Source organism: Acinonyx jubatus, chromosome B2 (assembly GCF_027475565.1).
Source record: "Acinonyx jubatus isolate Ajub_Pintada_27869175 chromosome B2, VMU_Ajub_asm_v1.0, whole genome shotgun sequence".
Classification (NCBI taxonomy): Eukaryota; Metazoa; Chordata; class Mammalia; order Carnivora; family Felidae; genus Acinonyx; species Acinonyx jubatus.
Window position 1 is genome coordinate 146,547,341 of NC_069385.1, and position 11,810 is coordinate 146,559,150.

At 49.8% G+C, this 11,810-nt stretch overlaps 1 protein-coding gene across 5 annotated transcripts; it reads left to right on the top strand.

Annotated features, from left to right (window-relative positions):
• The first annotated feature begins 618 nt into the window (after positions 1-618).
• Positions 619-11,415, top strand: ZNF391 (zinc finger protein 391). Of its 5 annotated transcripts, none has more exons than XM_053223284.1 (5): positions 619-756; positions 1,140-1,192; positions 1,392-2,314; positions 5,735-7,238; positions 7,991-11,415. In XM_053223284.1, the coding sequence occupies exon 5, from the start codon at positions 8,068-8,070 to the stop codon at positions 9,142-9,144; it is 1,077 nt and encodes a 358-aa protein (XP_053079259.1). In that variant the 5' UTR covers positions 619-756; positions 1,140-1,192; positions 1,392-2,314; positions 5,735-7,238; positions 7,991-8,067; the 3' UTR covers positions 9,145-11,415. The 5 variants fall into 5 exon arrangements, with proteins under 5 accessions (XP_053079259.1, XP_053079260.1, XP_053079258.1 ...); XM_053223285.1 differs by lacking the exon at positions 1,392-2,314 and adding an exon at positions 7,319-7,406; XM_053223283.1 differs by lacking the exon at positions 1,392-2,314.
• The last annotated feature ends 395 nt before the right edge of the window (positions 11,416-11,810 follow it).

The following is an 11,810-nucleotide window of genomic DNA, read 5'->3' on the forward strand; positions in this document are numbered from 1 at the left end:
GTACTCATGGTTTAGATGAATTCGAATGCATCTTCCAACATTGAGGTTCTGACAAATAATTTAGGGGGAAAATGAACACACAGACTAAAAAATTATTTCGTGTATGATAAAAGCTGGGTTTTTATCTGAGAAAAACCAGGGTAGGGTCCTGATTTCACCCATCTCCCCGGCTCCCGGTGGGGTCTGGCGTCCAGGCTGGGCGAGGAAGCCTGTCTGTCCGGGGCGGGTCGGGGACGCCGGCATCGGGAGAACGAGCGATGCGCACCGGAAATGCCGCGTCCCGGCGCCCCTCCTCGGACCCAGGGGGGGACACCTTGGAGCGCGAAGCCTGGGGATCTGCGTCCTGCCCGGTGGTCCGGGTGCGCTGGGTAACACCGGGCACCCCTGGTCTGCGCTGCGCCCGTGTGGAAGGCACAGAGGCGCTCAGGGCCCCCGACGCCTCCCTCAGCCTCGCGCCCGACGGGAGGGGCCGAGCGCTGGGGCGCAGGCGCAGAGCCGCCCGCGCCGCCCGCGCGCCCCGCCCGCTCCGTCCGGCGGCGGCTCGTCAGCGCAGGGTGAGGCCGCGTCCGCTCAGCTGGGCTCCACCCGGAGCGCGAGCGCCGAGGCGCCGCTACCCCGCAAACCGGGAAGCGTGGGAGCCGACGCGAGGGCTCCCCGCTAACCCTTCCGGCTTCCTCGAGCGCCGCGCGCACTCCGGTTCCGTCACCGCGCGGGCCCGGCCCCGGGGGTGTCCCGGCGCGCGGCCGGAGGCGGCCGGTGAGTGCCGCGCGCGGGGCCCGGGGCCGGGCCTGGGCGGCTGGGCCTGGAGGCTCCGGGAAGCGGTGTCGCGGAGAGCACGGGTGGTGTGGCCGCGGGGGCGGGGACGCTGGCTGCGGGGGGCCGGGGTGGGGGTGGGGGGCGGGCTGGTCCTGGGGCTGCGCGGTCGGCGGGGGGGGGGGGGGATGGTCTCGGGGTGCGTCCCCGCCACCAGCTCAGGACCCGAGTTGAGTTCCGCTCCCCTCTCGGCTCAGCCGGGCGACCGGGGTGTCCCCGGTGCTTGCCGTGTGCCGGTCACTGGTCCAAGCGTTTTTCCACCTGGACCGACTCCTCGTCCTCGCATTAACCCCGTGACATGCACTGTTCTTGCTCCCATGTTGCAGATGAGGAAACTGAGGCACAGAGATGAAGCACCTTCCATGACGTTACAGATCTTGTGAGTAGTAGTCCCCATTTTGTGGTTCCGATGGTGACGGTTCGTACTTTGATATGGTAGTTTATTAATTGGTGGAGGTATTGACAAATTCTGTGCATCGAATCGTGTGATCTGCTATTATTTTGAGCCGATTTCCCCGAACGCTGTTGCCTGAAGACCATCTTGCAGTCGGTCTCAGGACTTCGCCCCCCCGTTCTAGGGTTGAACTGAGGCTGCCCAGACCCTCGTGCCGATTCCTTTGCGCGCTGGCAAAGACTCCAGCAAGCAGTCCAGCTGAAATACTACAAAACAGAGCACCTGGAGAAGAGCTGTTCCAGAACCTTCCGAACCTGCTTCCTTCCGAATGACATAAATTTTTAACACTGAAGGGAGCAGAGCTAAGCGAGCCTTCTTGCCGGATTCCAAGTTGATTCTAAGAAGAAGTGGCATGGGCAGAAGAATTTCGGATGGTTAGGGTAACAGGAGGTGGCCAGCGCTGGGAAGATTGGGGCGCTTGTGACTGCTCTGCTTGAGAAAAGGATTTGGAAGGGATGCAGGATCCATAAAGCAGGGAGGTGATCCAGAAAAGGAGAGGATGAGGAAGGAAGGAGGAAAAGAGAAAATGGGAGGCGACTTCCCACACTATGGTCGAGAAATCCCTTGGAGGGAAATCTGGGTAAGGGCATGGCCCTAACCTTGGGGAGATCCAATGGCCTGCCCTCTCTGAAATCTGGGGGTTCCTCCCTGAGACTTGGGTCACACAGCCCAGTCATGCCTTGGTGTGCATCCTCCAAAGCCGGGATCTGTCCAGGCTCTAGAGCAGCAGCCGCTGGAGGGGACCTCACCAGTTCTCTGAGAGCAACTTCCCTTTTTTATTTATTTTTTAATGTTTATTCATTTTGAAAGAGAGGGACAGAGCACAAGCAGGGGTGGGGTGGAGAAAGAGGGGGACACAGAATCTGAAGCACGCTCCAGGCTCTGAGCTGTCAGCACAGAGCCCGACGTGGAGCTTGAACTCAACGAACCGCGAGACCATGACCTGAGCCGAAGTTGGATGCTCAACCGACTGAGCCACCCAGGTGCCCCTGAGAGCAACGTCCCTTAAGTGTGCACCAGCACAATTTTAAAATTACTTCATTTGAGGTATGTCTCCTTATGTTGTGTCTGATATTCTTTATTATAAATGCTTTGCTACCTTTTAACTTGTAACATTAACAGAAGCTTTGTGAGAAAAGCAGGTAGTAGTTACACCGTTTTACAGTGTGGGACCAGATTTTCAGGAAGGCGAGTGACCCGCCCAGGGATGCACAGCCCTGTGATGGTGGAGCGGTGGCAGCTGCCTTCTGTATTGATCCCCAGGAGGAAGTAAGAGACTGCCGTCGCTCACACCCTCGTGTGAGGAAATTGACAGAGAGGCTGGATTATATGCCTCCATTCACCTAGAGAGTTTAGGAAGAGTCTAGGCTTGGCCCAGATCCACCTCCTTTACCTTTGGTCATTAAAGAATTAGGGACTTAAGGTCAGACATCCGTGTGTATTGTCCTGTTTCTGTCTCTGGGAGGAGGAAGGATTGCTTTTAGGCATTTGTTTTACCTCGTAACCCTTAAGGTTGCGTTCAGCTAGCCAGAGGTGGTCATTGCTAGACCAGTGGTTCTGGCTGCCCAGGATAAGACCTCTGCCAGCTTTGCTTTTGGACAAACAGAAAGCCAGGAGGAAGTAGAAGAGGGAAAGGCAGCTGTCTGTCCTACTAGAAGAGCTATAGCCCATGTAAAGGAAGGATTCTCTTCTGAACGTCTGTCACCTCACCAAGCAGGGGATACATTTATTTCTCTTTTCAAGAACTTCCTTCAGGTGACTCTGCCCAATTTTGCCCCGGATGGGACTCGCCATTGTTTGCCTGCCGACCGCCCTTAATGTCTCGCTCTCCACTCCTTTGCTCTGTTTCGTCATCAGGTGATTGAAGAACACAGCTTCTTGGCCTGTTTCTTGAATGGTTTCATCTGACACATGGACCTTAGGCTCTCACATTTCTCTGGTGCTTTGAAAAAGACAAGGTTCATTCTAGTCTCATCCCCTTAGTCTAGGCAGACAGCGTCCCTTAGCGTTTGGGACCTAAAATTAAACTCCAGGAATCCGAGACCTTTGGACCAAAATCAAGTCTAACATCTTCATTTGACATATGGAGAGACATAAAACCAGATTGGTGGTTTTCCCCAGGTTTTTATATAGCTACCAACAGAGCTGTGACCAAATTCCAGATTACCCGGTGAATGCTTACACCACAGGGCTTCCATCTGGTATTTTGCCGATTCCTGCCAAGGATGCCACCTGCACTGTGGGCCGGCAGATTTGATCCTCAGGCTGCAGGGTTAGGGCTTGAGCGTGCTTGGGACTTACTGCAGCCTCTCAGGGTGATCACCTTTTAGAGGCAGGCACTCTCTAAACCTCCATGGTGCTCTGCGGTCAAGGTCATGCTGGTATCCTGGTATCTGTGGAGGTTAGTTTCTTGGCCATTTAGGGGCCACAGGAGTAAAAAGTGCAACTGAGGCATTCCTCTTTAGTGAGTCTGAGTCTAGCATTTATCACTTGGCCTTGGGCCAATTACTTAACCTCTCTGTACCTCAAATTCTTCCTGTGTTGTATTGTGGGAATAATCATAGCATCCCTCTCACTGATGGGAGGCATAAATGAGTCAACATTCATAAAAATGCTCACAATAAGCAGACACAAAAGACCTCAAGAGCTTCCAAGTTAAGTTCCTTTTTTTATTTTATTTATTTATTTAAAAAAAATTTTTTTTTAACGTTTATTTATTTTTGAGACAGAGAGAGACAGAGCATGAACAGGGGAGGTGCAGAGAGAGAGGGAGACAAAGAATCTGAAATAGGCTCCAGGCTCTGAGCTGTCAGCACAGAGCCCGACGCGGGGCTCGAACTCATGGACTGTGAGATCATGACCTGAGCCAAAGTCAGACGCTTAACCAACCAAGACACTCAGGCGCCCCAAGTTCCTTTTTTTAAAAAAATTTTTTAAATGTCTTAGTTTTGAGAGAGAGAGAGAGCGCGTGCGCAAGTAGGGGGAGGTGCAGAGACAGAGGGAGACACAGAATCCAAAGCAGGCTCCAGACTCTGAGCTGTCAGCATAGAGCCCGACGCAGGGCTTGAACTCACAAGCCGCGAGATCGTGACCTGAGCCGAAGCCGGATGTTTAACCAACTGAGCCACCCAGGTGCTCCAAATTCCTTTTTTTAATGTTTATTTATTTTTGAGACAGGGAGAGACAGAGCATGAACGGGGGAGGGGCAGAGAGAGAGGGAGACACAGAATCTGAAACAGGCTCCGGGCTCTGAGCAGTCAGCCCAGAGCCCGACGCAGGGCTCGAACTCACGGACCGCGAGATATGACCTGAGCCGAAGTCGGACGCTTCACCGACTGAGCCATCCAGGCGCCCCCAAATTCCTTTTTTTAATGTAGAAACGTTCCCCAGTGGGGTTTCTATGTATCGGTCACACATGCCACATATACAAACGTAAAATGCATGGTACAGTTACACATGCAGTGAGCTGATTTGAAATGCCAAAACAACTACATTTGGCGACACTTGTACAACCGGAACAAATGAATTGATTTCTAGATGCCCTGATATAACACTGGCTCCTTTTACCAACCGCCAAGGTATTAGTGAGTGTGAGGGAGACACTGGACCTCAAACTGGCCATCTCCTTTGAATTCTGTCCTAGTTCTTTCTCTGTTCAGGATATTCTGTTTACTTTAGATAGCCTATGTTTGCATGGTTCTAAGAAAATTTATAAAGATCTTCCAATTTCAGATCTTCCTGGTTGAAGGGAAAACCTTAAACAAATCCCCCCAAACCTAAACATTTTCTCAACAGTGTCTCTTCTCCAGGATGGACTACAATATGTGATAGCGTGGTCACATTCCACTACGGACAGAAGTCCCATTTCCACATCACCTTTGCGGCCGTGCGGGCGCTCTCATATGTCCAAGGGCTTCTGCTGGGGACGAGGACTTGGCTTTAGAGGCTTTGTAATTTACCTGCTGTGACACGCACGTGCAACTGTTACCATTTTCGTTCCATTTGGCTAGAGAAGTATTTCTCCTCCGTTCAGACCTGCCGTCCCCTTCATCGTCCTGAAGTAAAGCTTACAAATAATAGTAATGACCTGTAGATGTAACTTCCAAAATATCAACACGTTACCTATGACATAAAGGAAAGTAACTTATTAGGATAGTACTATTGCAGCACTTAAAGGCTGGATGAAGTAGGTGGCAGCATCTATAGAATCACTGTGAAGACAACAGCTACAAATACAGCCCGGTAAACCAATGTCACGTCTGTGAATTCAATACCGTGAGTGGTTTGAGTTTCCTGGAATGGTGAACACTTCCTAATATCCAAAGAAAAAGAAGTGTATTCCTTAATTTTCCAATATATATCAAAGCTGTGCAACATATTTTGTATCTGTATGTAAAGCAGCGTTAGGTAACTATTAACAACTTTTTTGAAAGTCTCACAGGATCGGGAACATTTTTTGTTTTGCAGGAATGCCCATTATCCCTGACCTGCACTAAATTCCAATAGCACTATCCAGTCAATGGGACAGTGAAAAAGAAAAAAACAAAAAACGCTCACCGATTCCCCAAACTTTCCCGAGGAGGATTACTGTAATAAGAGAGAGAAGTAGCAGTAAACCGCCAACAAAGTAATGCTAGAGTAGCTAAAGGGTCTGGGCCGCAAGACTGCAGGCCAGCCGGCCCGCCAGCAGGGGGGCAAAGTCCGGTTAAGGGAGGAGGCATCAGGTGTGCAACTGGATTTGTGCCGCAAGGATCAAAAAAAGTTAGCCTCTTATTCAACCTGGTGGTAGGGCTTCCGTGTTCCCTGTTTCCAGCTGAAAGGCAGGTTTTTGGCAAAGCTGGATACAGACGGCATCACCCTGGATACAGACAGCAGCCCTCTTGGATACAGACGGCATCATCACACTGCCCTCGAGGCTCACCCTGCATGACTTCTTGGTGGATGTCCTCGATTCACCTTCACATCTGGGAGGTTCCTGGTCTACGAGAAAGGAAATACCTGTGAAACCAGATCATCTCCTAACCCGGCAGATGTGTGAGCAGAAGCATTAGGGGAAGGTTACACAGTTTGCAGCCTGTTGTCAAGCACAGGGGCTCCAGATGAGTCCACGAGAGAATGGCCTAAAGAAGAAGCTTCAGTGGGGAAACTTGGGAGTCCAGAGATGGGGGAGAAGAAAAGGCGCAGATTCCCACATTCTCCCATTTTCCCAGCAGGAAGGTTGTGGCAGCTGGGGTGCTCCACCGGTCACTCGGCACAGGTCAGCGTCCCGGGAGAGGGCCTTGCCGCTCTTCCCTTACGAGCCAGTGTAAGCACAGCCCTGTTGGCAGGGGGTAAGTAGACCGCTTGGTGCCAGGCAGTCTGTGGGGTGCCGGCTGTTTAACAGGGCGCATCTGAGAAGCTAGCCGCCTAGCACCTGGGAGCCTTCAGATCCTTGGGAAGTGCCGGCCCTGCCGGCAGCAGGAAGTCTGTGGGAAGCCGAGCTTATGTTCTAGACCCTCCTACGTGAGGAATGTCGGGTGGGGGGGAGGCTGGTTTCAGCTAGCACATTTCTCAGGCCACTTAGAGTAGGTTTCTAAGGTTCTTTGGGGACAGTTCTACTTGTTAAGTTATAAGAACTTACTAAATACAAATGTCTGGGCCCCATATCATACCTGCTAGGCCTGAGGCAAAGCCAAGCTATCTCGAGCAACAAGCTCTAGAAGGGATTCTGATGCGGATGTGTATAACCTTTTGGAGCCCAGTTTTAGCTCCTGTCACACAGCCGTTTTCGCCAGCCCCTCCTGCCACAGCCTCTGAAAGTTGGCAGTGTCTTTTCTGTACCTCGAAGCATTAAGACCGAGCTCTGACTAGCCCTGTGTTACATCATTTCCCATCAGCAGGAATCCCGGCATGTGAACTGCACGTGGTCATTCGGTCGGAGGGAGGACAGCGGTGGATGCTGGATCTTCAGTGACCGAAAATCCCCGTCTAGGTGAGTGATATCGTTGAAAAGACCGCCCATGTGATACTTAGGAGACGTCAGTCCTAGTCTAAGCTCTTGTAATTCGCCAGGTGACTGAAGCTACCCAGTCTGCTTTCTGTTTGTCACACGTGAGCTGGCCTAGATGACCTCTGTGGAGATGAACTCGGATAGTCTCAGGTGGTAGACTTGCTCAGAAGAACACCTAAACCGGTTGAGGGAGGGCTGGGGGACCCGTGGCAGTGGCAGTGCTGTAGCTACTTAAATCCTGCTGTCTCTCAGGGCCAAGGAAATGATTGCATTCACGCTTGATAGAGTCATCCTGCACTTTTTGCTTTCTCAGAGGGGTCTCTTCTACACTGAGTCTGTTCTCACCCCTTCCCTTCCTCCCATTTACTACCACTCGTCGGCTGCACTAACTAACAGCTCATTTTCCTTTCGAAGCCCTGCTCTCCACTCATCAGCCGGTCTACCTGCTCATTTCCATTTTTGGGGCTCAGCATAGCACCCGCCTCCCTCCCCCTGTTTCTTGAGGTCTCTGTGCTCACCGTGCCTATTATAGGATCTCGGCCTGCTAGCTCTTCTGCCCCTGTGCACTGCCCTTCAACTGTCCCTTTTTATTTTCTCCCCGCTGAAAGCTGACACTAGGTGTGAATTGGAAATTTGCTGTCTTTTTTTTTTTTTTCCCTGATGGCTTCTTTCCCTTGGTCTCCACACTAGAGGCAGGTGAGGCAGGTGACGTTTGCACTTTAAATGTCTTTCAGATAGGGAGATTTAAACTGAGCCAAAGCATCAACACCAATCAGGCTATTGCCGAAGAATAGAGTTTTCAGGGTCAGCAATGGAAGGTCTCAGAGGGAAGACTGCCCAAGGTCGTACGAATGAAGAAGCCTGTAAAAGTGGGGGCCAGTTGTCAAGGCAGACAAAATGTCCCGTACGGAAGACATCTTCTTTTGGGAAAACAGCGATCAGAAAAGTGTCAGTGACCCTCAAGGAAATTTTCACGAGGGAGAGAGGTCCCGAATCTAGTGAATTTAGCCCGAGCTCAGAAGTTAATACTCAGCAGAAAACTCCAGAGGGAGCTAGATCCCCCATATCTAGAAAACACTTCGAAGACAATTCAGACTTAATTAAACACCAAAAACTCTTCCCACAGAAGAAACCCTGTAAATGCAATGAATGTGGCAAAGCCTTCAGTTACCAGTCAGACCTTATGGTCCACAGTAGAACTCATGGTGGAGAAAAGCCTTTTGAATGCCACGAGTGTGGGAAAACCTTCAGCCGAAGCACACACCTTCTCGAACATCAGAGAACTCACACTGGAGAGAAGCCGTATGAATGCGGTGAGTGTGGAAAGGCTTTCAGCCGGAGTACTCACCTTAGTCTACACCGGAGGATCCACACGGGAGAGAAACCGTATGAATGCGGTGCGTGCGGAAAAGCCTTTAGCCGAAGCACTAACCTCAGTCAGCATCAGCGAACTCACACCCAAGAAAGACCTTACAAATGTAACGAGTGCGGGAAAGCCTTCAGTGACCGGTCAACCGTAATTCAGCATCAGCGCATACACACCGGCGAGAACCCGTACGCGTGTCGCGAATGCGGGAGAGCTTTCAGCTGGATCTCCTCCCTCGTTGAGCACCAGAGGACGCACACCGGGGACAGCCCCTACGCGTGCAGCGGCTGCGGGAAGGTGTTCAGCAGAAGCTCGTCCCTTAGCGAGCACCAGAGGATCCACACCGGAGAAAAGCCCCATGAGTGTGGAGAGTGCGGGAAGGGCTTCGGTCGGAGCTCCTCCCTCATCATTCACCAGAGAACTCACACGAGAGAGAAGCCGTACAAATGTAACGACTGTGGGAAAGCCTTCAGTCAGAGTTCAACTCTCATCAGACATCAGCAGCTTCACGCGAAAGGGTAATATCTGAGCTCTCGTTGATGGCAGCATAAGAGCACACAGCGTGACTTCCTGTCGCTACACGTCTTGGAAGTCCCCCCCCTCTACTAGCTGGCCAGAAGCCAATTTCAAGTTAGCCTTCCTGCCTTCCTTCCTTGATGCTCAAAGGACTGATCAAGACAAGGGGATGACTTTCAGAAGCCAACACGTTCCATCCCCTATTCTGGAGGACTCCAGACTTAGAGTATAGACCTCCTACCTGACACCTTGTATTTGCTCACTTTATCTGTTCCACAGGGCTTGGCTCCCTGAACGGTCAGTGAACCTTCTGTTTCCCGACCACGTCAGCCCCTTTACTTAAGAGGAAATCCTTGTGTGTGTGTGTGTGTGTGTGCGCGTGCGTGCGCGTGTGCGAGAGCGAGCGAGAGAGAGAGAGAGAGAGAGAGAGAGAGAGATGCTGGCTCTAGTCACAGAAGAGAAGGAGCTGGCTTCAGAACAGGACAAAACACTCCCACTGGTTTGGTGATAATAGCGTTGAGGCAAATTCAGTCCCTCATCTTACAAGGACGGATTTTTCTCTTAAACCTTTTTTGCTGTAGCGTATTTTCTTCAAAGTATAAACCATGGTTCTACTAATGTGCTTAAGTAATCCTAGTAGTATTTTATGTCTTCCTTACCAAGAATGTCCTGACACTTAACGTTTAATTTTTCCATTATTTAGAAAAAATGCTACCCTAGTTTTTAAATTTTTCTTTTGTTTACGGACTTCATGAAGCTTCGGCCCTCTGGCCCTAATGCTCACTGATCCTGTAGAGCTGATCTCAAGGACAAATTCAGTGCCTATTTCTTAGTCTTTTTCCTACTTGACATTTGCAGAATTGGCACTTTTGGCCACTCTTAGGCCTTAACATTTGTGCTTCTTCTGGGATCCATGATTGTGTGCTGATCCACACTTTCCCTACCTCCCAACGTTCTCTGATTAACAGTGATGAGCTCTATAACTTTGGGCAAGAATTAGACCAGAATAGTCTCATTTTATCAGGCCATAATACTTGAGGTTATTCAATGAGGTTGTAAGCTTCTTGAAGACACAAACCTTTCTTTAGATCCCTTTAAAGCATCCAAAGTGCTGAGCAGTCCCTAAATGCCCTGTGATTATTGCCCACCTTATCCCAGGTAATCAGTTGGCTAGGTTTTATCTGAAATGGCTTACGAGTTGATTTCTCTCTCTGTTCTTAACTGCTGCTGCTGGGGCCTCAGGAGTTTGGGCCCAGATTGTGAGAGTAAACACCATTGCCCTTGTCTCCCTGTCTCCAACTCGATGCCTGACTAAACAATCACCTTGTCTAAAGAGTCCTCTGTTCTCATTGTCCCTGGGAAAAAGGTCAAACTGTAACTTCAAGGCCTTCCACAGTTAGGTCCATTTCCTTATTTTCCATTACTGCCCGGTATCCGTGGGCAGACCTGTCCTTTGTCTCTACCACACCCTCTGTTCACACTTGGCTTCTTTTCAAACTATTCTGTGGCACCCTTTTACACTTCCTGCTTTTTTTCCTTGTGTCTCTGGAAATCCTATCCACACTCAAGTCTGCCCCCACTGACACTTCTAGTTCCCCACCTGAGAAGTCCTCTGCAGAAGAGGCACCTGGGTGGCTCAGTCGGTTGAGTGTCTGACTTCGGCTCAGATCATGATCTCGTGGTTTGTGAGATTGAGACCCGTGTCCGGCTCTGTGCTGACAGCTCAGAGTCTGAAGTCTGCTTCAGATTCTGTGTCTCTCTCTCTCTGCCCCTCCCCCACTCACACTCTCTCTCAAAAATAAACATTAAAAAAGAAGTCCTTTGCAGTGATGGTTTGCGTGTATTTTCCTACATTACACACTTTCTTATTCTGTTCTCAGATCCTTTCAGGTGCTTTTTTTCCATAAACTTTTGAAGTTAGAAATTGTCTTAAATCTCTTAGAAGCCCCATCTAACACATGGTACAATGCAGGTCTGCACTCTCGTTTTAATCTAAACCAGGAGGGTTTAATTTAATAGTGCAGTGTCTTTAGTCTTTTGACTGGTGAGATGACCTCATAAATATTTTGGTCCTTTTTGTCCTACTTTGAATTATGTAAATTCACTCTTGGGACTAAGTGTCCTTTAGAGCTCTGGGATGCTGGCGTCTTGGCTTTCCATCTCGTGGGACTGTTGTAAGGAACAAATGAAATGAGTTTATTCATGTAAAGTGATGAAAACAGTGGCTGACAAAGCAAGCGCTCAATAAATGCAAATTGTTATCATTCTACTGCTTCACATTGGCCTGTAGCCTTTCATTTCATCCCCTGCAGGGTCTGTTAGTCCATTACCAGAAATGGAAGCCTGGGATCACCATCCATTAGATTAGGAGACATTTCTTCTAACCTCAGTAATAGGCAAGAGCCGTCTATTATATTACAACTCTATTATGTATCAAAAAGGACTCAAGATAGCTTACAACATATGATAAAATAGAAAAACAAACACACATACAAATCAGCATTAGGGAAAGGAGAAAGCCTGGAAGACCAAGATCAGGACAACTTTTGGCATGCTTGAGTCATCCAGATAGGGATACAAACTGAGCATTCTGGCAACTAACGTGAGTAAAGTGAATAGAGCATTTGCTTACTTAGTATTTGGAAAGAAAAAAAAAAGTCCATTCTTCAAGG